Here is a 26,598-nt window from a genome sequence, read left to right on the forward strand (position 1 = left end):
GTATCTTGTAAAAAGTATGTGTAAAGAAAGCTAGATTTCTTGAAATTAGATCCACTTGCACTGATCTTTTAATGCTATGTGAATAATTACAAACTGAATAATTACAAACTGAAATCTATTTGGTCTTTCCAAGATTGGAGAAGATACAGTCACAGCGTATGTAGGATATGATAAGTTTTTCAGAGTGGCTTTGCATGGAACAGTCAGCTTGGAGAACCACCAAAAAACGAGGCAAATTAGACTTTCATAGGGTTGTGCCTCAGGGCAGCTTTAGCTCTGTTTGGTAAGGGCTGCATGATTTCCTGCATGCAAAACCAGAGCCCGCTTCTGGACTCTGGTCTGGAAATGCTTCCTGGACATCTCTTAAACAGACCAGTGATGGCTGGTTACATGGGAGGGTTGCTACCTCCTTGGTCTGTATCAGTATACCATCTGAAAAGTGAGAGCCGCAGGGATGGCTTTCCTTCTTTCCTGTTCTTTTGGGTGTTACCAATGAAGAGTCTGCTTGAGTGGGGGCAGAGAGTAGCTGGTGAGATGCACTTGCCAATAGATTTGCAGACACCAGCATATTTTAAATCCACCCACTGGCACCAAGTGGCCCTCCAGTCTTTTAAACCATGTGCTGATTCTCACTGCACCTGCTGCCTCTGCTCTTTACTTAAAGCTGATCTAAGCAGCCACCTCCATTTCCAGCCACCTAGGGGAGCCTGGGTGAGTAATCTGATAGGACTGTTGACAGAGGGGACAAATTCACAACCAGATGACTGTGGCATTGACAAAGATGAGATGGTGCTGATGTACAAAATCATTCCACTTCTCTGGCAATGAAAGGCACAGAACACTTAGCACCATTGCATTTGCTCTGTAGAGTCTATTGCCTAGAATTAAAATGTGCAAGTTGGCTTTCCAGCTGTGTTTGGACACTAAGAATGCATCAGGCATGATTGCTGGCATTCATAAACCTCAGTGAAAAACCTAAATTTCCTGTATTGAAGGGGACGGTGAGGAATGGGATCACCCAGGCAATGTGCTTGAATGGATATCATAGGGAGAAAGGTCTGTGCAACCCTACATCTGTTACAACTGTAGCTATGAGAGTCCAAGTGACAATACTCTCCCTGGCCATGGTCACTGGTGTGTTACAGGCAGTCTGTACTTCTCTTCCATAAATCCAGGCAGAACTGACAGTCTCTTTTTGCATAATGTTGCTTAGGAAATGGGAGAGCCAGCCCTGGGCCTACCACTGGCCCAGGAGCTTGAATTCATGGTACCCACAAACATGAGTCTTGCATCTGAAGAGGCCTTTCCTTGCAGCTTGGATATCATGCAGCTAGTCATGGAGCCCCATAGAGAAGGTGAGAAGACATCTGCCTTGTTGTCCAAACAGCTTAGCTGAGAACAGACGATCCTTTCCTCTCAGAAGATCTGACTGTCCTATTTAACATTCTTCTGAGAATGGTAGTTCGGTGTAGTGCTACCCAAACAGTTTTTGCAAAACAGTTTATGCAAAAAAAAGCACAACTTGGGTAGGCAATGATGTGGGTGTCCATGGACTACCATGCTAGCTAAGGAACATTTCCCAGAAAAGTGAAACTTCAGGCGTTTGCATATTTTTCTCCCATATTTCCCCTAGAAGTACATCCAGGACTGAGTGTAGGTCTGCAGTACAGTCTGCAGGTGGTCTCAAGGTCAGTTAGCTCAAATTTGCTTGTATGAAGCATGCCTATGACAGCAGCTGAAGTGTACCTTACAGAGAATGTCCTGACGTCCTGACCTCTATGTGTCTGAGTATCTTTGATGAACTAGCTGGCTTCCATCCTTGGCCATATGTGGAGTGACAGGTAGGCAGGAAAGCAGACATGTGGTTAGTTCACGCAGGGCTTTTGAATGTTGTGCTATGTCCCTCTCTGCATCTTACCTAAAAATAAAATCACCCAGATACCATGTAGTCAGTATTCTCAATTCATGGTCATAAAGTAAGTACATTAATAGCTTGTAAATGAGCAGCGTCAAGTTACCCTGAAAGATGTTGGGCAGTTCAAAATATTGTTTATGCCCTTGGAAAAAAAAAAAAAAAAAGTATTTGCCTTTGAAGGATATCTGGAGATTTATATCACAAGTAGTCTGATGGGGTCTGTGTTTCTGATAAAGATGTTGCTATTTCATTGGTGGAAGACTCAGCACTGTTCAGTGGTAAATAACACTGGGAGCAGCTTTCCATATTCAGCTTTCCTGTAAAGACGTCACTGTCACCTCACCACCCACCCTCCCACCCCTACTCCAGCTCCACTAGTCAGTCTCAGATCGCCTTAAAAATCCTATTTTGAAAACACAGGGTTGGTGCTGGTTTTGTCAAAATACATTGTTCTGTCTTTCTGTGTGAGACACTCATTGTATCTGATCGTTTGCTGCAGCAGAGCAGGAGGCTTAGCCCCTGCCTCTCATCCTGTCTTTTGGGTCAGATCCAAACTGAGCACATGGAAATAATTCTTGTAAGGAGATGCCAGGCACAAGGTGTAAATTAAATCTTCGGTTTGTTTTATTGCTGATGTAAGCAAACAAGCTACACAAGCTCAGCTTTGAGCAACACTGCACTACAGAAGCTCTTCGGAGCTCTGCTTTGGATAGGTGCTGTAGGATCAGCTGTAGGCACTGACGTTGCATCTTGAGGACTTGCTCCCTCTAGTGCTTACAGGCATTTTCTTTAGGCTTTCATGAAAGACGAGAAGATGCAGCACTTCAGTCATTCTGATGGTCTGTGTTTCAGATAATTAAATAAGTATTTCTCTGGCATGATATTTGCTGAAAATGTGCAGTGTCTGACTTAGTGCAAAGGTTAATAACAGGCAATTGTTATTAAGCCGGCAACTGTGCAAGATACGTGCTTTTTTTTTTTTTTTTTTTTCCTCATGGCTGTGATATTAATGTGACTGCCTTGGAGCTGGGTGGTGTGCCACAGATGTTAGATTAAAAACCTAAAGGTAGGCTTTTCTTCGTATGTACCTCATGAGGGGTGGAGGTCTCATGGAAGCCTCCCTGACAGTATCCAGGGATGCTTGCTCTCTTCTCTCCTCTGCTCAAGGATTAAGAGAAGGTGCACCCATCACCATTGTATCCTTGCTGACTCCACATCAGCTTCCAGCTCAAGCAACCAATCATGCCATATTACTATTGCATATTACATATTACATATTTCTTTCCTTCTTCTTTCTTTATAACTCAGTAATTTTGTCCAAGGACTTGAGTGTGTTCTGTGTGAATTCTAGGGTGCGAGGCATTGGTGTTATTATCTGTTCAGAGCAGCTTCCAAGATCCTTGTCAGTGTATAGCTGATTTTTCTCATAATGCAATTGCCTCTTGTGCTGAGCCACACCAACCCAGCTGTGGTACAGTCTGAGGAGGCACTCTGACACATGGTGGGTGGCCAGCCTGACCATCCCATAGAGGTCCTGGCAGACATTCAAGAAATCATTAGTGAGTTTGAAAGTACTGTTCGGATGCCTATACTGGGAAAACAGTGTAGGAAAATCCCACATCACATCCTCATTGCCAAGAAAATAAAAGATTCAGGTTACTGGTCATCTCCCACCCATGGTAGATAACACTTAGAGTTAATATTTTTAAGAGATTGAGTCTTGAGTCTCATGGATCGATCACAAGCACTAAAGGCTCACAGCTGGACAGAGGACTCAGCACCCAGAACTTTATGATATAAATTATTGCATAGATTAAAAAAATTCTCTGTGAGCATATATGTAAAGACTTCCTAGACTTGGTCGGGTGGCCTGGGCACCCTCCTTGCCAAAAGTACTCAAACCAGAACCTCACACTGCAAACCTGGGACCAGGAACCTGGAGCTATTCCAGACCTTGCTATAGCCCCCAATTCCAAATCCTCTTATTTTTCTTCCCACAGGATGAAAACAAAGATCTTGTGCCCAGTTCCAGAAGAAAACAGTTCGGCTCTTCTGAGTACCTTTCACAGGTTGACACACCAGGGAAAAGGCCACCCACCAAGCTGGAACTGCAGGATGCTGATTCCAACCCCTACCCACCACTGAGTCTCCAATCAGAAGAACAGGTATGCAAGTTCAAGGACCATGTATAAAAGAGAATTAGAAGGCCAGAAGCCAACATCTGAACTGACCTGTCAGTAACATAACTCAGTGAACTGCTTGCCCAAATGAGGATAAACCTCTCAGGAGAAATCCAGTCTTAGATTAGTGCTTCCCAGAGGTGGAGTGTCTGCATCACTTTAGTAAATTACTAGTATTTCCTATACTGGTAAGAAAACAAAAAAAAACCTTATTTTTCTATATTAAATTAATTTTAACTATCTCTATGGCTAAAGGCATCCTCCATGGAATAAAAGCCACTACACCTAGTCATCCCCGGCCACCTGTTTTATATTGGACACAACCAGAGATGATATGGGGAGACAAAATCAGCCATGGACTTGCCTCCTTCAGCTTGCTGCTGTACCACTAGGGTGCTTGTTTGCTGCTACATACCTGCTGCTCTGCCTGCCGAGCACACGTTTCTGGCCACACAAAGAAGTGGAAAATGGCCTACCTTATGGCTATCATGACTTCTTCCTAGAAAAACGAAGAGCATGCATATCCCAGCCTCTTCACAAGGGGCTACCTTTGGAGGAGGCAGTGGTCCAGATGGACTTTCAGTCCTAGGTGCACAGCCACAAAAGACTGTATGAAAGACTGAAATTACTCCTGGCATTTTTTTCTTCAGCTGTGCAGCTGTACAGAGCTCAGTGGATTGGTAGTGCGGATCCTAATTTCTTTTAACAAAATATGGAGGGGTTTTATAGGGGTTTAGGCATCTCAGCCAGTGGCTCCAGCACTGTAATAACGTTCATCACATTGCAACTTGAAATATTTGTTGGCTGTGGTTTGGAGCTTATCCAGCATGCAAACCTCACAGGATTTGACTGCCAGTGCTACAAAATCATACCACAGGCTGCAAGAGTTAAAACTGTTTTTTTCCATTTTGTGTGTCAGCCCCAGCATAAATATTTTTATCAAACCGGTCTTCATTGCATCTTACTGGAGGTGCACAGAAGTTGCTGAGTCCTGATACACAAGCAGCAGGAGTGTGAGGCAACTGAGAGCCCTACACAGTCAGAGAGCACAGGGGGATACAGTCCTACTATGTACACTACAGTTACGCTCTTGTGATCACCAAGATGTTAACCACAGTGACATTCATTTGGTTAGACGCAGACATCTACCTGAGGCAGTAATGCCTCCCTTTCTCTGCACAGACTGAAACAGCATTAAATGAAAACTTGAGTAAAGTCATCACCATAACATACATTTGTCAGTTGGTGCTTCCGTGTTGACTAACAGAAGCCTGAACACCTTGCACTTGGAGGCATGCTCTACAGACACCTGATGTTAAATCAGCTTAGTATGATCCATGCTGTCAGGTGTTATGCATCACACTTGCCAGATCCATGTGTCCAGCGTGGAAATGGGTGCTGAGTATGCTATAGCATTTAAAAAAAAAAAAAAAAAAAAAAGATGGTAAAAGCCTGTGAGGAGCTGGTCTGGGTTATTCTGCTTTGAGCATTCCACTGTAAGGCCTGGCAGTCACTGTCTTCCGAACTGATCCTGTCACTGCCCTATCATTAGACTATGAGTCTGTTTAGCATGGGATGACTGCCTGAAGGCAATCACAATACTTTTCCCCAGAGCAAAAATGCTGCCAGAGGCATCCACAGGTCCTGTCCAATCTGTGATGCTGCGGGGTTCTCTCTTACAGGGTGCCTCCCGTGTCTACTGGACAACGTCTAGGAGATGAGTTGTACTTCCATCCCATGAACACGCACGATAATGGAGCAAGAGACAGGCTTGTACCAAGCTCACAGGTGTCACACTTGTTTTTAACCTCTCCAGAGGCTTCAGCCAGTTTGAAATCAGTTTTCTAATGTGATTTGTGAGGTACAGGAACTTTACCAGTGATTTATTTTTTTTCTTCATTGCTGAAGAGGCAGCTGCAGACTTTGCTCAGGGGACTCCCACTTCTCATCTCTGTACCTGCAATCTTAACCTTCTTCATAAAACAGTAGATCTGTCTCCATACGGGAACACTGACTTGCCGTAGCCACTCTTTCAACCAGAATGATGGTACGACCTGGACAAGAGAGAACTTCTCATTATTCACCTGCATTTAGATGAGCTGCAGGAAGTATCCCTCCACTGCATGCAGTCCACCAGCCTGTGAAAGCTGTCCTACACAGCTCCACAACTGAAAGCTTTCAGTTTCCAGTGAGCACTCACATTGTCCTAAATACACCTTTGTTGGCTTGGGTTGTGGTCATCCCAGTACCTGTGTTCCTAGCGTGCTCTGTCTGTAAGCAAGAAAATTAAAAAAACATTCACTGGTTTTACACAAAACAGGAAAGGAGAGCAGAAAACGTTTAAAAACTGTTTATTCCCCCATTGCTCACTCTCTCTGCAATAAGCTTCGTATGACCCACTTAATCACCAGCTGAGCTCTTGCACTAAGTGAGCCACTGAGCCAAACCAACAGCAGTCAAACAACAGCAAAACTTTCTCCAGGCTTGGACTAGGGTGCTCTTTTGCCCAAAACTTTGCTTCCATCATGCAGGCAACATTGCTGCTGCTCACTCTAAACCATTGAGCTCCAAGAAACAAAGAAACAAGTGCTTTTCTTCTGGCTTGAGAAGTAGAATGCCCTTGTTCCTTCCAAAGATGGGGAAAAACAGCAAGATTAGACTGAAAACTGAGCTCCAGTACGCCTACTTAGGCAGCTTTTGTCTGTGCCCCTCTTCAGGACATGCCCCCTCCCCCCCATCAGCTGTGTCTGGGGACTGCAGTATGGTCAGAGACTACAGAGGTACAGCTCCTTGTCAGGACCCACAGGCCAATGACTGCATCAGAGTTGGAGGATTCATCAAGAGGTGCTCAGGTGTTGGAACAGCATCTGCCCTAAGCAAGGAGATTGTACCTGGTTCACACACCGTAGCTCTACCACTACTTCCTTTACATTCCTCCAGGGTTGGCCCATGGCTTTCCAGTCTTGTACACAACCACCATTGACTTCCCTCACTGGTTTCTTCTGCTTGTCGGAAACAGGTGCCCCTTTCCACAGAGGCATGAGGAGGATGATATAGAAGGGAAAACCTCTATTGTTTTGGAGGTGCTGGGTGAACAACTGTCATTCAGCAGCTCCCATACCTGAGTTGCCTCCACAGTCATTCCTACATCTTACCTTCCAGGTGAGCAGCTACGACAGCAGCACATGTACAGCTATCCATATGTGCACATGGGATGCTGCATCACCTCCTTATCTTGGAATTATATGCCTCAATTCTAAGAGGCAAAAGGAAAAAAAAAAAATGGAGCTGGTTGGAAAATATCTATGAACACATATAAGGAAAATGTTTCAATGACATGTGTTTATTTGTTGTTGTTTGTTTTTTTTTTGTTGTTGCTTTTGTTTTAATAAAGTTTTGTTTGGAGGAGGGGGAAAAAGACTATTTTTGAAAAAAGTTTCCTCATAAATTTTAGATGTTTTTCCCAAATCTATATTTTTTGCAATCCATTTTATTCTTTTATATTTCATGACATGTATACATGTTAAGTTGCATAACAAGACAAAAAGATAGTGCTTTTAACTTAGTACTGTGGCAGCTTTAATAGTCTTAAAATTAAATTATATTAAAATAAATTATAACAGCTGCTATCTCTTATCACTTCATGACATGGCAGTGCTAGTTAAAAAAAAAAAAAAAAAGATCTTTATAAATATTAAGTATTAAAAAAGCAAAAAAAAAACCATCACAAACTCAAAATCCAAACTAAAAGTAAAGAAGCTGAAATTCTGCAATTAAACTCGGATTTCTGAGATGCCTCTTTCCTCCCTCCCCTGCAGTATTTGTCAGGAAATGCTGAAAATGGGTGCATGTTTTGTAATCTGACACCGCTATGGACTTTATAACTTGTTTGTGAAAGTTCATTTTGCCTTGCTCAGACATTGACTGTATGACAGGAACCTCTCCCCCTGGCATTACTGGGATTTGTTACTCAAGTGCTTTCAGTTTCCTTGCCTTCTCATGCAATCTTGCAGGCTTTCCACAGCTGATGGCCAGCATTGCAACCTGCCCAGCTGTGCCACATCCCACCTATGCTTTCACAGGGCTGGCTTGCAATGCTTTGTCAGCCTCATGAAGCCACATTTTGGCTTTCTGCACCTTCTTTTCATATTAAAAGAAATAATTCCCTTCAATAAAATATGCTGCCTCATATAAGATGCCTAACAGGTCCTCTGTTGGTTACATGGGAGACAGTGCTTCAAAAACCCCTCCAAGCCAGTGCAGCTGGTCTGTAGAAAGCAACCCAAACATCTCCTGCAGCAATTTTTTGAACCTTGCAATTTGCATTTAGGAGGATATACCTACCTCTTCAAACATCCTCAGTAATTATTTACCCCAATTTACATTCCCAAACCTGTTTAGTAGCTGGTCAGCCATATAAGACACAATTAGAGTTGCTGTGAAAGACTGCTGCCGACTACCTGCTTGGCATTGCAGTACTGTCCTATAAAGCAGAGTTCATAGTTAAGATGTCACCTGTGACACTTAAGATGTCTGTCCTGTGACACTGATGCCAGAGACTCACAGTTTAGTTTAAAAACAACCAACTAAAAGAGCTGGACAGCACATACACACTGACGAGGATGAGGATTGCTTTGAGCAGTTAATGTATGGCTTTTCTCACAGTGACAACCCCATCCTGCTGTAGGACATTAGTCTTTAATAGGCTGCTCAGGTTCCCTCACCCATCCACAAGCCCTCTCCTTCCCACACAGTCCTGGCATGGCTGCAGTTTACCATTGTACTTCTGGTGCTCCGTCTGGGGGAACTAGTTTCATTCCTGGCCAGCAGAGCTCTGCGTTGCTATGTGACATTCCAGGTTGACACAGGCTTCCCTTAACCCAACTCACAAAAATCTAGTTAGTATGTTGTCTTTTCAGCTCTACAGCTCACCCCAATAATGCAACTCCATGTTTGGAATGAGAAAGGAACAAGCACCAACAGCAAGACTTGTTGGTTTCTCCCCTTCTGTCAGCCAGGGCTTGGCTTTCCCTAATCCAAGAGCACCTGGAGGACCTGTCCTTGCTGCTCAGCCAGATCACACTGTGCAGGAGTCCCCCAGCTACAGACACAGGTCTTCTGGCACTGCTCCTCAGGTGCTTCTCACAAATTACATCTCTCCTTTCTCCAGCTACCATGGCTAAAGTCAGCCTCACTAATTTGTTCAATATTTTACAGCACATACCTTGAACTCTTGCTCAGTGTAACTGCTTGTAAATAAAGATGTCACTGAGTATAGACCAGGTTGTTTTTACCACAACTGGGATTAAATCTGAAAGAAAACCCTCTGTAAATTTGAAAGGGGCCATGCCCTGTTAATCATGAGTGCAATAGGAGCTGATGTATTATTAAAATTATAGCAATGACTTCAGGAAACACAGTGTATTTTACTCAAATTGCACACTTTTTTTGAACAGCTGTAAAATAGAATATGTGTAAATATTGCCATCACTGAAGAAATATTTGTAATTTTAGCATATAAATAAAACAGGCTTTTTAGCGGATGTGACACCAAGAGGCTGTGTATCAAGCATTCAGACAATTCCAAAATTGTAAACATGTTTGCTGTACAACAGAAGTGTGTCAGTGCTTGCTTCTTCCAAGTAAACGGAGACATTGTCCCTTTTTAGAGAACCAGTGGCTTTTCCTCAAAAGGCCAGTGGCAGCTTGAGGGGTTAGCAGCTTGCTGCTTCATGGAATGGTCCCCTCCATGTCTGGAAATGACACTGCAGCCTCCAGATCGTCACCTCTCCATCCACTCAGGTCGCATGGAGCAGGGACAGTTTCACAGTGCAACCATCAGTGCCTCATGTTCAACTGCAGCTTACTGGACACTGATGAAGGGAGAACTGCTGTCCACCTGCAGATAATACCTCCAGGAAAGGAAAACAGAAGGAAGCACAGGCCAGGGTGGTGCACTTGGTGTTTCAAAAGACACTTGACATGAGCGATTTCTTGCTACAGATTGAAGCAATAGTCACATTGGTGTTATCTCTAACATAGTTGACCTCATCTCTGCCACCCTTGCACATCACTGGGGCAGCCAAAGCACTGTGCCAAGGTCAGCCTTCAGTGGACTGCTATATACATGATGAAATGTGAAGCCATTGTTCGCAGATGCATCTTATGGTCAGTAACCTAGGGACCCAAAGGATAATTGTTGTAGGCTGCCCAACATGCAGTGCTGGCACCTGCCTTGTGGAAGCAGCAATCCAGGCTGCATGGAATGTATTTTTAAGAGAAAAACTATTTTTTTTTTGTATTTGTAGACATATACTTGGGCTGGGGCAGCTTAGTTAGAAGACAATAAAGCAGGAAATCTTTTCATAGTCACACTCATCCAAGTTAATTTTCCAGGTTATAGTATTGCTTGTTTCCCTAAAGCAAACTTTGTGTCCAGTAGAGCTATCAAGCACTGTTCCACCTGAGTCTTTGTCAGTGTGCTCAGCAGAGGGAAGCCAACTCTTTCCTCCCCGGGCTGCCCATTCAGTGGATACAGATGGTGCTCACCTTTTACTAGTTACAGTGCTCTTAGTCTGCATGCCAAATGTAAACACACTTTATCTGCATGTCTCTCCTGACTCAAACGCTGTCAGCTCTACAGTATATAACCAATAAAAATCTCTTTTTATATGTTTGTGGTGTGGTATTTAAAGCTCCATCTGAATCCCTACTGACAGTGGTCATTAATCAGAGGTATTAATGTCCCTTGTTGAAGTGCAGAGGCAGCTCCATCTTGCAGCAGTGTATGTTAATGCTGATTCTGACTACTCCATTCTTACTTTTTTGCCCTGTACACATATCCAGACAGATCTCAAACACCCATTCCTAGGCTGCACTTAAAGGCATGGGCAGTACCTACACATGGAAAATGAAGTTGAATACCATTCCCCACCTATACTGGATGACCTAGACTTGCATTGCTGGGAGCAGGTTTGAGGAAGAGCATTCTTACAGAAGGAAACAAGCCACTTGCTTCATTAGATTTCCTTTACTCAACCAGTATAGACTGTAATGAAATCAAAATCTGTTTGCCTTCCTCTGGAAGAGCTGAGAGGATAGAAGTCAGAACAGGTCTCCATTACAGTTCCTAGTTTAGTGCAATGTGTGGGTACAGTCCACAAAAAAAAAAAAAAAAAAAATTAGACATTGCAACAGTACCTGTCATATAAAAAACTGGCCCCCATAATAACCACATCAGTAGGGAAGAAGTGTGTTGATTTTTAGGAGAACTTGCGTACCACAGTTTGTAAGGAAAAGAGCTTTGTCTGATCTATCTGGTTTATTCTGTTTGAATAAATCTGCAAAACTGGATGCAGCTCCAGAAACTGAATAATTAAACATGTTACTAGTGTTTAGTGACATTTCAAGAGCTGTTCATAGCTGTCATTCAGCTGCTACTCTAGGCAAAGCTAATTAACTACAGGTGAAGGCTACAAACATTCCCTCTGTTAGGCATTACAAAAAAAGAAGTGACTTTTGGCTTGGCTGAGTACTCTTCTCTCCCAGTTAACACACACAGCTACTGAGCATTATTAAAGAGGTTGTTCTAAAGCATTACAGTAGCTACAACAGACATGCTGCTGTGTCTGGCTTGCCAGTGAGCAGAGATCACTGATAGTACAGAGTTACTATTCGTAGCTTCCATGGCTGCTTAAAGTCTCTCCCCTAAAACACATGCTCATAACCACAGGATGGTTCTTCTTCCTTGTTCATGATTCAAGGCTAGGCTCACCACTGGGGACATTATAGTAAATGTACTTGACTAATGGACTTACACCATACCATTGCTGCTTAGCCCTGAAACTAACTGCTTTCTCTTTTCTTTTTGATCAGTCACGTCTATGAGCTCTGCTGGTTTTCTGTAGTCTTACTGCTGTCTACAAACAACCATGCACTTCCATTATCCCAGCTTCAAACCTTTGCTTTATCTGACCTATTGAGAAGGTAGTTAATGTAAAACATCTCTTCAACAGAAACATTTTAAGCCAGATCCTTTGTGCTGCCCATGCTTAGATCAGGCATTTTCTCCTCCTGGGGTCCATCATCAGCCACTCACACTGATGTTAGCGCTGTCTGAAGTTTTAATTCTGGCATCACATTCAAAGCAGCATTTACCCAAGCTACAGACATAGCTGACAGCTCCCCTTAACTGCATTTCTATCCTTGCAAACCAATCCAAAACACCATTGTCATTCCAGTCAGCAAATGCTCTTAATGCTCTGCTATATCCTCAGCTAGGCCAGGAATACCTGCCCCTAGAGCCAGTCCCACTGAATGAACTCTGTACCCTCAATGTACAGCATCACTTTTCACTAGCACAGGGTATGCTGTTACCCAGCTACTCACATTCCCACTGAGGGGCTTCTTCCAATCAGCTCTTCAGTGTGCTTATCCTTGTTAATATCTTTATCAACATGCTTTTTAATTCAAGGCATCTGAAACCTGTTCTTCCTTGCTTTTTGGCATTTGCACAGATACACAAATACAGTTGTCCTGACTTATAGCTGCCATAAGGTTATGGAAACAAGTTTAAGGATACCTAAACCCTTCAATCCCGCTCTGTTGGACTCCAAGCACATGGATAGCACCAAGTCAGGCACAGCAGCCACAGCTATTTCCATTCAAAAACACCAAAGTGGTATTTCGTATCACTTGGTGGCCTAGATATCACCAGGAAAATCTCCATTCTCAGTCTGCTGAGGATTCAAGCCAACACCTGCCATTCCCCAGACCAGGGTAAATCGAGGGGGGAGTAGGTTAAAGGGGGTACCCTTTGGCCTTCCCATTGAAGTAGTCATGGCACAAAGAAGAATGCAAGTGGGTCAGAAAATAATAAAATGAGCAAGCAGGAGCCTAATGCTGTGGTTTTGCCATTACAGAGCAGAGTTAGGTGACTCACCCAACTCAATCCTATGCCTCCCTGCACTCCGAGGTTACACGTGTACTATCCAGTTGAAAGCCTGGTCTAGGGCGCATCATGTGCCTCCTATCCATAGACCATGACCCCCTCCCTGTACCACAAACATGAAGGCAAACATTTCCCTCCAGCTCCCTCACAGGGCAGCCACAGCCAAACTGCTTTCCTGGGGCACATCAAATACTTCATCCTTAGTGATACATCCTTTCTCAGGCACTCTGGGCTTTTTCTCTTCTTCTCTCTTTAAACACCACGTTATTATGAACGTAGGTCATTTTCCTTATGAGCTGGAAGCCCCAGTATTTGTTGTCAGTGAACATGTTTGACGTTTAACTCTTAGTGACACAGACTATAGCCCAGCACTGCTCTTACTTTTCAGGTGCAGTGTGTTATGGCTCTGCATTGCTTGGGACTCATCACCCTGGCTATGGTACCAAGGAGGGGAAAAAATACTCTATCTTCCTAATAATGACAATTAGGCATGGATTAGCCATAAAGTTGAAGCCATTAACTTCAAGATCCCACACACGATAATTCTGTGCTGCATCCAACATAGCTGAGATTCTACATGGTAAAGTTAATGAAATAAAGCAAGTAGACTGAACCAAACCACCAGATGGAAGTGGATACCACAACATCATTCCTCCTTACTGTTTCCTTCACACAACATCTGCCCTAGGCCTATCTTCTCAGCTGGAGTTCTTCCAGTTGCCTTCAGATCTTACCTGCTGCAGCCATTCCCCTTTACAGGCCAGACTCCAGGACCTCCAAAAGGAGGTCTGTAAAACAGCAGCTTTGGTATCCTGTCTCCTCAAATGGATGAGCTACCTCTAAAACTGTGACAAGTTGCCAATAAATGGCAATCTTGTTTTCTTCAAAAGCTGCAGCATCTCAGCTACTGGCTGAAATAGGCTGGAGCCCAAAGACTCTTCAATTGTGAGAGAATGCCAGATGTGTCCTGTCACCATCTGGGGTCCACCCATCAGAACAACTTGAAGCTGACGTAAATAACGTCCTAGATCCATATCCACTCAAAGAGCATATCCCCTCCAGTGCTGACCCAAACCAAATTTAACAATGGAATATAACAGAAACATATGGTATGTGGAACTGAGGAGATGGTGAGATTTCCAGCACCTCTGGTCTAAGGGGCACATGTGAAAAGATCAGGTAGGGCATCATGAATTAATAAAGGCAAAGAGACTACATGGAATACTCCAGTCACACTGTAAATTCTAAATTACATCCTCCATTGACAGGTAGAGAAAAAGTTGTCTTCTGTTGCTATGACTTTCTGTTGGTTCCGTTGCTATTCAGTAATGTTACAGAAATAGCAATTGCTTTAATGGAAGTAATACTTTTGCACACTTACCTAAGAACATCAAGTTGAAGTGAATCAGGAAAAAACATTCAAATTCTGCAGTTTGAGAGGTTATTTGCCCTGTTATTCAGAATTGAAGATACAATTCTGTGAGCAAGAAGTTACTAAGGATATGTTGTCCAAACATCTGTTCTAATTCTGCATCTAACTTGGGGTTGGAGAAACTTCTGTTCTCTAACAGTAGCAGAGAATCGTGGTTGAGACCTGAACCCTTTGTTAAACCATGAGTGCCCAAGACTGGAGATCACACCCACATGAGGTTACTGCACTCTAAACCAAGCGGTTATCCAAATGTATTTGCAGAGAGACATGCAATCCACAATCAGGGTGAATGCCTTCAGGAGCTTCATGAAAAAGAGACCTTTCAATCCACAGTAGGTTTGCTGTCCAAGATACCTGTTTTGTTAAGAGTCAGGAAAACAGGTTGTCTACCCTTGCTCAAGTAAAACACCCTTATAAGTTATAGGGGTGGGGTGATACAGTATCTAAAGAACACTGGAATAACAGTGAGAAGTCCCTTCAGAGAAAAAATGCAATTAACGCAAACTTGATGGGGCCCAACAAACAATTTAATAAAAAGAGATCTAGACTTTTGGCCCAGAAGATCCAGAGGTCAAAACTACTGGGCAAAGACTCCACAAGCTTTGCAGGAGTTTTGCTAATATAAGCCAACAAACTCTGTAGATAAGCAACAGATTTTAGCAGACATATTGGTAAAGCTGGAAAAAAACTAAGACAATTTTGCTCTTTGGATAAAACAGCATTCTATGATATGCACAGGTAATTAAACAGATGCTTATATTCTCCACTGACTCTCCGAATATGACTTGTTTTGTCCCTCCCATCCCTCCCCCAACATGTTTATTCAGGTGATTTTGCTAATACACCAAAAATGAGGTCTAGAAGCATTCAAGAAAATCTTTAATATCTATCTAGGTACTCTGGGAGAATTATCAGTGTAAGCATTTCCTCTAAGCTTCAATGTCCCTTCAGAGAAAAAAAAATACACCTTCAGAAATTAGATGCACTGGAAATTGGAAATAATCATTGGCGAAACTAGCAAATTTACAAACACCACCATGGCTTCTAATTTTCTTTTGGTAACCATTTCTGAGAAGAGTAACTTGTGGAATTATCACCTTTAAAAAGAATCTGTGATTTACAAATAAGTCTAATTCAAGTTAAGTCATCCCATTTTATAGAGCCACTTCATGCCTTAAAGACGACATGCACTCTGAGCACCTTGCTGTCTGCAGTATCTTCCACTGAATTTGAACTAGTCAGCTGAAAAGATTCATAATGAGAGAAGAAACCAAAAACACCCAATAAAGTTGTTTTTCTATGTTTATGATCCAGTCAATTAAAGATAACAGAACAGAGAGATTAAGATAGAGAACCCATGCTTTGCAATTAGTTTCCTCTACAGACAAGACCATAGCAAATATTCAATTCCATACAGAGACTGAACACAAATACCCTGAGCTAACAGTAATTTATTGCAAAATAGATACTATTACCTGACAAAAACTCAGACATCCAGAGAACTGAAAAATGCAAGTCTTCCTGCTCGTTTGCCAATCCAGAAAGCACAATCCTGACTAGTGAATACATACATTCACTCAGGATCCAGAACTCCATTGCAGGTTACTGTGGTCCTTCATCTTATAATCACAGAATATCCTCAGTTGGAAGGGACCCATGAGGAGCATCAGACCCATGAGGAACATCAAGTACAGCTCCTGACTCCACTCAGGGCAACCTAACAGTTAAATCATATACCTTCAGAGCATTGTTCAAACACTTCTTGAACACCAACAGTACATCTTCAGTACAGAAGGGAAGGTCCAACTAGATAGGGACCTATTTTTTTCCCCCAAAAGTGAGACCAATCAGTTTTGTCAGAAATACAATTCACCTACCCATGGAGTAGAGTGAGAAGTGACAGGTCCCTGAGAATAGGTGGGAAACGCTACAAAGGGTGCAACCAGCCTTGATCGCAAGTTTTTGTGATGCCATAGATCTGAGGCTGCTGGGTGCTGAGAGATCATTCACAATCTGTTGAAACAGATCAGATGAGTCTTACCAGGAAGTTAGGTCAAGCAAACAGCAGCAGTGGAAAAATGGCTGCACCATGAGGAAGGATGCTGAGATGAAGAGGACCTGGTGACCCATTTACTTGCAATGCTTTCTTCTCCTCAGCAGGTCACAGTGACAGGAAAGCTGCAGAGGCAGTGCAAAACAGCCATTATGGGTCATGCCAAAGGTCCATCTAACAGACTGGCACAGAGAGCAGAGCAGCATGCTCCTATACACCGCACACTGTCCCTAGATATAGATGCAGCAAGGAAAGAGCTGCTAAATGCTGCTCAAGGAAAATCAGTGCAGTGCAGCAAGAAGCATGAGACTATCCTGCTGCTGAACAAGCAATGGAAGCTCCCCCACATGATCTGACAGAGCTGAACTCCAACACTAAGTTGATTGAACCTTAACCAGGCTGCCTTTTCCATGTCTACAAACTTCAGCTGGCCTAGGGTTAACAGTGCTCTCCCCCTAAGCTCCCCTCTCCATCCCAGCAATCCTACAGGATGCAACCAGAACAAAGGGTCTTCGACCTTTGTATCCAACCACTGTTCACCTCTACTTAGGGTACAACCAGTGCCATCAACCACTAGAAAGTGGGCCATGCAGGGCAGGAGCTGCAACACAGGAGCTCTAGGGTGTCCAGCAACCGGCTGCAGAGCTTTATCTGTCAGTCTAGAGACTGAAAGACTCCTAGAAGCTGAAAGTATGCTGAGCTGTTCAGTCTCTAATACCCAGAAGGGCTTGTCATTAGGGACTGGCTGAGGAATCAGGCTTAAGAGTTCCCAGAGATGCTACAGAAAGGTAGGTTGTAACAGGCCACAGATCACACTCTTCATCTTCCAATGAATTCCTTTGGCATTACCACTCCTTTGCTCATGCCCATTGTTACCACCAGTTAACACCCACCAAATCCTGACAAACCTTTTTAAAGAGTGGGAACTGCCAGGGCTTCATCTCCACCTTCTTATTTCAGTGCTTACCATGGTTTTCAGGTATCTTTTTCAAAAAGGAAGACAAGAAAGCCTGACTGTCAAGGGTCAAAGATTAGCCCTGCTCAAAGTAACAGCAATGTATAAAAGGAAGTTTGTTTACATTTGAACATCTCAGACAAATCTCTGTGTGTTTGACAATTCAGCAAGCTGAATAATCTGTTAAGTCTCTCAGTCAAAGTGAACCTACAGCAGGAGAACAGAAACCCTGAAAAATATTAGCACATTGATGTAAAAGTGGCTTGATAGTTGTCTGGAAAATACAGTTTGGCTATGTTCAGTTGAGAACTATTTAGTTTCCAGTAGGCCAGAAGTGCTTTTCTGAGTTTTTGACAGTGCTATAGGAAGTTGGAAGACAGTCCTCATGGCCAGAGACAGCAGCATCACTAAACCCTGCAAACCACCCCACAAGTATGGAAAACAGAAAACCCCTGTTACTGAACACTCGGATCCTTTTTCCATCATCAGTCAAAATAGTCAAGAGACTAAATCAGCTTATCTTGGAATAGGATTTCTCTTGGTAGTGTTGCAAACAGGCTTTTACCTGAACAGAAGCCAGGGAGTTTTAAGACTCAAATAAACCGATGCACTCTGAATCTTCCCCTGGACACTCCTCCTCCAAGCCCTGCTGGATGTTTCCTGTCCCACTTCAGTGGGGCTTTCTTGACCAAGCATCACAAAGTTTATGTTGTCTCCTGGAAGGACAGCAAGGATGACTAGTGTTGATTTCTTCTATTACCCCTGCCACAACAGAATCCTCTCCTTTCTCACTGCGTATCAGGACTGCCTACGGAGATGCCCACTCACAGATTTAAAAATATGAGAGAGCAACCACCACAAGAAAATAAACAGTCAGGAAGAAGAAAGATCTAGTAGAAACGAGGCACAAGAAAACAGTAGAAGCAATGAATCAAGACAGAAAGTCTGTAAACAGAACTAACATAGCTATAAACAATTAGGGCCTGCAGCGATGTTTACATGTATTTTCTTCAGGAAGAAGCATGGGCAATGTAATTGCAGAGGGAAGGGCAGGAACAAGAGCAGATACTAGTCCACTAGCAGAATGGAAGGCACAAAGGCAGATGGAAGCTGGGACATGCACATGTACACACAGAGGGTCATGTAGAGAACAAAAAAACAATATAAAAAGGGAAAGGAGAAATAACTGTGAAAAAAAGACCAGAGGTAGATGAGATGGAAACAAATAGTAGAAACGTGGAGGTGAGAAAAGTTGGAAAAAGAAAAAGCATAATGTTAACTAGGGAAAGCAGGAGAGGGAGAAAGAACCTAAATGATTAAATAAGACTGCTCTGCGCAATGAAAACAAGTCTCTGTGCATGGGGTAAGAAGGAAAATATCTGGAAAAGCAACCAAACCAAAATGATTTTCAGAATCAGCTGCAACATCATCTCATCAACCCAGTAGAAAAAAAAACACAACACATTTTTCTCTGGGCTTTGGACAAAAGGGAAAAAAAGACAGCTGGTACAGCCCACAGTGCCTGACTGCCACATACAACAATCAAGAGATCAGGTCTACAGCTAGCTTACTGTCTAGGCAACTCTGTTTCTACATATGCAAATATGAGTAGTATTTTCGTAGTTTTTAAAGTTAAAAATATCCAGTTCTGATAATTTATTTTGTTGAAAGTATTTAATAGAATAGTATCATTAGCACACTTTTACTAATACCAGCTTTCTTTCTAAAACAGGATGTGCATGGTGTAGCAGCCAACAGACCACCTTGCAGGGGTGTGATTTGCTTTTAATTTGCTGTTACTGGTAGGGAAACAGTTGCACCAAATTCTCAAATGCCAGGTAGGAATAGAATTGGTCAAAAATACTATTCTTTAGAACTAATTAAGCAAAAATGTTTACATAAATTCTACACTAAGCTACTGTTCACAGCAACCAATTTCTAAAGGGCCTTTTCTGCAATGACTGAATTGTAAATACACAAATAGGTAAGATAAAAACCTTAGAAACTCCAGCTATAATTCCATTTTCAGAAAGTATCTGCAGTCAAAAAAAATCTCACTGACCAATCTAGTAGTAAAGGATTCCATGTACACTGACAGTTCAAATAGCTGTAAGAGATTTTGTAAAGGGATGCCAAAAGCCCAGTGTCAGGTAAGCTTTTGTAAGGCCATTCTAACAAAGTATTATGCAGCAACTCATGGCCACCTCCTTTCAGCAGATACTGTTACAGACTACACGAATATGCCTTCATCCTAAAAAGTGGATCACAACATCAGCTCTGTGGCATTGTTACTCCTCTTCTGATAACTTCTCTTATATGCTGGTAGCTTGTTGTGTGGGGACCCCAGGTGTAGGCTGGCGAGGCAAAGTATACATGGCCCCAAGAAACTGGTCTGCAATGCGACCTGCTTCTCTCAGTCCACTCAGTAAAGCACCATGAACAGTGGCAGGGTAGTTGCGAATGGTATGCTCTCCCGCAAAAAACAGGCGAGGAATAGGCTGAAAGAGGAACAGAAAACACCATTGACTTGTGCACAAACTCAGTTCAAAAAGTCTTTCAGATCATGTAACAAATATACATTATGAAGTATTTTGGTGTCTTCTAATCACACTGCAGTTCCCATAACATCAAAGTAGTGCATACAAAATAGTCTACTAAAAATATTTTAATCTATCCTACAAATTACCATGAAAATCTTTATATACCTTTCATTTCACAGAAGCATTTCATGTTTGTGATAAATAATGTGAGGAAATACTTTCCTATTACTTGCTAATATATTTGCTTTGATACAAAGATAACAGAACTCTACTTCAAAAACAATACTTTAAGAAGCAGATAAGGAGATTAGCCTCCTAAGTTGTATACTTAAAAACATTTTAGAGTTGTATATACAATCCTACAACCAAAAACTTACATGTATGTTTAAGATGAATGATGATTTCTGACACTGGGACATGAACTCTAGTTCAATACAAACAAAAGAACGCTTCAATAATTCACTTAAATGAGCAATTTGTCAGTGCCATAAAAAAGATGAGGAAAACAATTTCATATATTATATTCTGCAGAGAATCACTTTACCAATAGCTGTGTTCATTAGAGACTTGCATCAGTGTATAAGAACAACCTTAATAAAACCAAAGTCCTACAGATCCTTCTGTTTTTTCCTTTCAAGACTTCATCCTCTCAAAAGGAACTGGAGAGGACTTATGCCTTCATTTTGTGCTGGATCACAAATTGGGAGAGATTTTTTGCTTCCTGTTCCTCTCCTTCTGGCCTTCACCCTTAGAAACCAAAACCATCATATTCTGGTGTATTTCTGTGAAGAACTGAGAAATCTCTCACCTGAGGAGCACCTGGAATGGCTGGTCCTGGAGTAATCGGCTGAGCCATCAAGTCATAGTCATTTCCAGAAGATCCAGCTGCTACATACGAGTATGATCCCCGGGCCCACGGGTCAGCACGCCAACGGGACACCACAGTCTCTTTGGGCTGAGACAAGAGAAACTTCAGTTGTTGACACAATGGAAGTTCTACAGTTAGTGCAAAATATAAAAGATGCAAATTGAAGAATAAAAGATAAATCCCTAAGCTAATGTTAATTGTGGAACTCCACATTTATATTTCATGGTAACTCATACTATGGTAAATAATTTGTCTCTGGTGTCAGCAGCCTTAATACTTTGAGATATATTAGCAGAACCTGCTCCAAATTGCTTCTGCACTGGAATTCAGAATTTGCAGTCAGCAGTACATGCATACTGTGTACTCCATGCTCTGTTTCTTCTCATTATCAACATAAAGACAATATACAATTCCTACTCATTTATATCCTTTCAGCCACAACTCTCTTGAAGCTCTCTCCTGACTGAAATATGGCATAGACCTGTACAAGGTCCGTAACTTATCTGGTAAAAAGACTGCATAAGTGGCATCTGCACAAAAATGCGTTTTTCCTCAAATCCATCTGGTTTACTATGGTAACAGCCAGGATGAAATATATTCCACCAAAAGATACAAAAGTGTGAACATAACCAGGACTCAAAACAGTATCCCCCTAAGGTAGTAACAGTAGTCAAGAAAAAACAGGACATCTTCATAAACCTGCAAACATAACATGAAGAGCAAAGGGTCAGAACCTTCAAATAACCCAGATTCTGTTCAAATATGTAACTGAGCTTTAACAGGAATCACTCTCTGTAAAAATTCAAGCATCAAAACATGAACCTTGAACATGAAGTTCTAGTACCTAAAACTGGCCTACATCAAAACTGGGGAGGGACTCCTCTTCAGAGTGTAGTAATACAACTAGGGGTAATGGCTTTAAATGAAAAGAGGGTAGATTTAGATCACATATCAGAAAAAAGTTCTTTACTATGAGGGTGGTGAAGAACAGGCTGCCCAGGGAAGTTGTGATACCCCGTCATCCCTTGAATTGTTCAAGGCCAGACACGATGGGCTTTGAGCAACCTCATCTAATGGAAGATGTCTTTGTCTCTGAACTTCATATTTATCCCCTGCAGAACCTATATTTCTCTGCTCTTTGTTAGTGTTGTTTGTTTTTCCATTTGAAAATCCTACCAGTAAGCAGCTGCTGTAAAACACTTCACTGTTGGCTCCTGTCACAGAAAAATCTCATTAAGAAGTGAAATTGTCAATAGAGGGTTCAGAGAAGGAGCTGTGGATTTATCTGGAAGGCAAGCCTGAAGTTTTTCTGTTTTGCGTTCTCCAGTCTGAGACTTATAATTTGGAAATGCTCAATCTGTTGATTTCTGAGATCCACTCATTCACTAAGAATCCATGCTTACAGTTAGCTGGAAAGATTCGATGCCCATATATAAAGCAGTAAAAGGCTGAGGATCATAGAATCATCACAGAATGGCTTGGGTTGGAAGGGACCTCAAAGATCATCTAGTTCCAACCCCCCTGCCATGGGCAGGTATGCCACCCACTAGATCACATTACTCAGGGCCTCATCTTACCTGGTCTTGAACACCTCCACGGATGGGGCATCCACAGCCTCTCTGGGCAACCTGTTCCAGTGCCTCACCACCCTCTGAATAATTTCCTCCTAACATCTAATCTAAATCTCCCCTCTTTTAGTTTAAAATCCCCCTTGTGCTGTCATTATCTGAGTAAAGAGTCGCTCTATCTTTTTTAGAAGTCCTCTTTAAGTACTGAAAAGTTACAGACTCATAGAATCATTACAGTTGGAAAACACCTCCAAGGTCATTTAGTCCAACCATCCCCCTACCACCACTATCACTGAACCATGTCTCTAAACACCACGTCCAACCTTTCCTTAAACACCCCCAGGGACAGTGACTCCACCACCTCCCTGGGCAACCTGTTCCAATGCCTAACCACTCTGCCTAACCAGAAGAAATGTCTCCTAATTTCCAACCTGAACCTCCCCGGTGCAACTTGAGGCCATTATCTCTAGTCCTGTTGCTAGTTATCTGTGAGAAGAGGCCAATCCCCAGCTCCCCACAACTTCCTTTCAGGTAGCTGTAGAGAGTAATAAGGTCTCCTCTGAGCATCCTCTTACTCCAGACTAAACAGCCCCAGTTCCCTCAGCTGCTCCTCACAGGACTTGTGTTCCAGGCCCTTCACCAGTTTCACAGACCTTCTCTGGGCACACTCCAGAAGTTGAAATGAGGTCACTCTGGAGCCTTCTCTTCTATAGGCTGAACAGCCCTAGCTCTCAGACTTTCTTAGTAAGAGTGGTGCTCCAACCCTCTGATGATAAAGCCACATTCAATTATTCTACAATAAAGAAAATGAAGGGAATCTACTCCTTACATGAAAAACGCATAAGTAAGCAGTCCAACTTATGACAAACCAAATGCTCAAAAACAACTGATATATTAAAAGTTACTGTATACTTTTTATATTACTGTAGTATATAAAAATCCCAGTAAAGGAAAGCTACCTGTACTAACCTGTGGCACAGCGCTGCTGCCAAATATGCCTTTGAGGATGGCAAGACACCGTCCAACAATGACATCATCGCTGATATTTTCCATAATCCCTGCAGCTTCTCCTGCTACTAAGGCCAATAAAATTGGCGCTAATCAGGGAAGACGGAGTGGGGGAGAAGAAAAAAGAATGATTGAAATATAACATTTTCATCAGCCAAGTCTGATTATCATCTGCAGCTAAGTTACTAGGTTCAAAAAAAAACCAATAACAACAAAAACAACAAAAGCAGTTCTCAATCTTCTCCCATCATGTCAATTTATCCAGATGAAAATAAATGAATATACACTGCAGTACTATTTGGAATTATCAAGACAACCGATATATTAAAAATTAACACACTTATTAGGAAAGACAGCACACAGAAGAAAGATTTTCTTTTAGGAAAGCATCACTAGTTTTACATAAATTTTCACTAGGATTTAACAACCAAACAATCTGACAGAACAGAAAATCTATGATTAATTTTAGCAATGATTAATATCAACACAGCAGTGAAATTTTCAGGATAAGTAGTTCAATCAAAAATTTAGATTTCCAATGCACATTCAAGATAATCTAAATTGAGCCAAAACTATGAAAAGCATCACAATATCCATAAAAGCAGCAATTTTGAGAAGAATTCAGAAGTCAGAAGGACAGATATCAAGTAACTTGGCTGCCCATGTGATGCTGTGGTGAAGGGAGTTAATATAATTACAGAATATACAAACAAATGAATAGATGAGGCTATTATCATCTCTGGCTTGCTATTGTTAAGATTAAGATTACATTTTTGGTATTCACAAATTTAATGAAAATCTTAGGAAGTATCAAAGAGCTAATAAAACAACCCAATAACTAGAAACATGCATTTACAATAAATGACAGACGTGAGCACAGTTAATAACTCTCTCACAGTTCTCATCAGATCATTCTCCTCACTTATAAACTCTCCTAAGTTTAGCAAAGGAAATACTACACCTAAAAACAGATGTCAAGCATATTGAAGTGGGAAGTTAAGTCCTTATTAAAAATACGGACTTAACTTTTGTACAGGTTTCCAAAATGACTGGTGAATTCCTCATCTCCCAGTATATACGGAGATCTCTTGGTACACATTCCCATCAAGCTACCCTTCCATAAAGAAAAGTTCAGTTCTGATATACAGTTTGGAAGACCCAATATTTTTTTGTTAGAAATAAAAACATTTGAAACTCTGAAGAAACTAGACTAGTAAGGCTGTTGTTACAAAGAAAATTGCACTAATCAAGCTACAATTAAGACACTTCAAAACTTGCAACCTCTGGGGACTAGAAGCAGTTCATTAGAGAAGAAACACATAGGATTGTTCATCTTAGAGATTAACTCTATTGAAGGAAAAAAAAAAAAAACCACAAACATGGTTTCATATCATCCACAGGCTTTGGGAAATGTTTTTGCCAGTTCAGCAGTAAAGATTTTCCTACACTGCCAATTCTGACATGAGATCTCTGACCTATTCAGCAGTTTAGTCAGTTATTTTCTTGCTGTAACAACTACATGCTGAAAATGCATCTTCCAGCGAATTTGTTCATGAAAATTTGGATTCAGACAACCCAAAAATATTTTGACAAAAATTGTTTCTTTAAGGAAACTGTAATGCACAATATCCTACCTTGTAAGCATTTAACCAGATCTGAAATGTTGCTATGAGGTCACCTGGATTAATTTAGAACTGTGACAGAAAAGTAGAAAGCGATAGCAGAAGAACAGGAAATATTTTGCTGAAAATACCAAAGGGTTGATCAGAAAAGCTTCCTGCATGATGAGTATGCACCACTGCTCCAGAAAATGTTTTCTCCTTATGGCAGTCAATGAGCCTCGACGGCAAACATCAAGCAGAAAACGTGCCTTAGCCTAAAATCAGTGAGCAACTGTGAGATGATGAAAAAGATGAGGCACTTTCTCTTTCATAATGTCCCCAGAAAACCAGAAATACTAGTTAAGAAAACAATCAGACTGAAACATCATTGCACTTCCAGAAAACACTGACCATTTCTGCCCAGAGTTCCACTGATCCATACTGTCTGGATGTTTGTACCAGGCTCTCCTCCATCTCAAAGTGTGTATATACACTTACAACATATCCAACAGCATGCTGCAGAAAAGGGTCACCAAGAAAAGAGGCCATCTGCTCCAGGACATGTACGGAATTCCTGAGGCTACATGTTTTCTGAGAGGTCATAACCTGAACTAGACTTAAACTGTCATAAGAATTCTTGAGTAAGCTATAACAGGTGACCCATCAGCAGCACAAATTCATGCTATCATTTTACCTGAATTTCTCTCCATTCCTGCCATAAATCCACCCAGTCTTTAAGCCTTTATCAAATGATCTTCTGACAAAAGCCCTTTGAAGAACTTCCACAGAACTAATAACGTATGTGCTGTGAGCCTTCTATGCTTTTTTTTTTGTTCATTTCTGGATTAACAATTGCTCTCTAATCTGTTCTATCAGTTTAAGTAGTCTCTGCCCAAAACACTATGGCTACAGAAATTTAGAATATGAGAGAAATAAATGACTACACCTACACAAATTCAGTCAGTTCTACAACAGTATTTCAAAGTGCAATCATGTTAACTACCACCTACCTATCCACAAGAAAGGGTAATTGATTTTTCCCACTTCAGCCACCTGACCTGATGGGAAGTAATACAATTTAACAGAAATAGCCTGGAATTCACAGCATTGGCAAACCACGTTCTGCCCTAATTTACCGGGCAACCGTTTGCAAGTTAGTGGTGCTTTCTGCTTCCATTTGTCTTCCTACAGGAAAACAGGTGAAGGACCTCCTGGAGCAGGTGGCTGAGCTGCAGGAGTCAGTGACAAGGCTGCATAGTATCAGGGAGGTTGATGAGGAACTCAAAAGCTGGCTCCTAGTACAGACTGCAGGGGACCAACAGTCTATGGCCAAACAGCCCAAAACTCCATCATCGGCTTTCACAGAAAGGAAGGGGGCAAATAACTCCAAAGTGGAAGCTCGTAACCACAAGGACCAGCTGGAGGGAGAGGCTTGCCCCTAAGCCTGAGATGCCCCTACAGAACCACTACACCCTTCTGCAAGCTGTAAAGGAAAGACTCATTGAAGGGAAGGTCGAGCTGAGTAAGG

At 41.9% G+C, this 26,598-nt stretch overlaps 2 protein-coding genes across 6 annotated transcripts in view; one reads left to right on the forward strand and one right to left on the reverse strand.

Annotated features, from left to right (window-relative positions):
* LUZP1 (leucine zipper protein 1) overlaps window positions 1-15,248 on the forward strand; it is a 48,371-nt gene extending 33,123 nt beyond the window's left edge. Inside the window, exons 3-4 of the mRNA XM_084300607.1 lie at window positions 3,916-4,080; window positions 5,778-15,248. Of these exons, the coding sequence (XP_084156733.1) occupies window positions 3,916-4,080; window positions 5,778-5,816 (204 nt within the window). The 3' untranslated portion in view covers window positions 5,817-15,248. The remainder of the gene's footprint in view (window positions 1-3,915; window positions 4,081-5,777) is intronic.
* Window positions 15,249-15,310: 62 nt separating this feature from the next.
* KDM1A (lysine demethylase 1A) overlaps window positions 15,311-26,598 on the reverse strand; it is a 61,352-nt gene continuing 50,064 nt past the window's right edge. For 3 of the 5 annotated variants that reach the window (XM_084300692.1, XM_084300693.1, XM_084300691.1), the window contains 3 exons: window positions 23,431-23,558; window positions 20,834-20,980; window positions 15,311-19,983 (listed from right to left, as the gene is read on the reverse strand). In XM_084300692.1, the coding sequence (XP_084156818.1) occupies window positions 19,798-19,983; window positions 20,834-20,980; window positions 23,431-23,558 (461 nt within the window). In that variant the 3' untranslated portion in view covers window positions 15,311-19,797. Of the gene's footprint in view, window positions 19,984-20,833; window positions 20,981-23,430; window positions 23,559-24,472; window positions 24,579-24,621; window positions 25,346-26,598 lie in introns of those variants that run through there. The other 2 variants (XM_084300695.1, XM_084300694.1) reach the window with 2 other exon arrangements.

This window comes from Netta rufina, assembly GCF_964035555.1.
Source record: "Netta rufina genome assembly, chromosome: 23".
NCBI classification, from domain to species: Eukaryota; Metazoa; Chordata; class Aves; order Anseriformes; family Anatidae; genus Netta; species Netta rufina.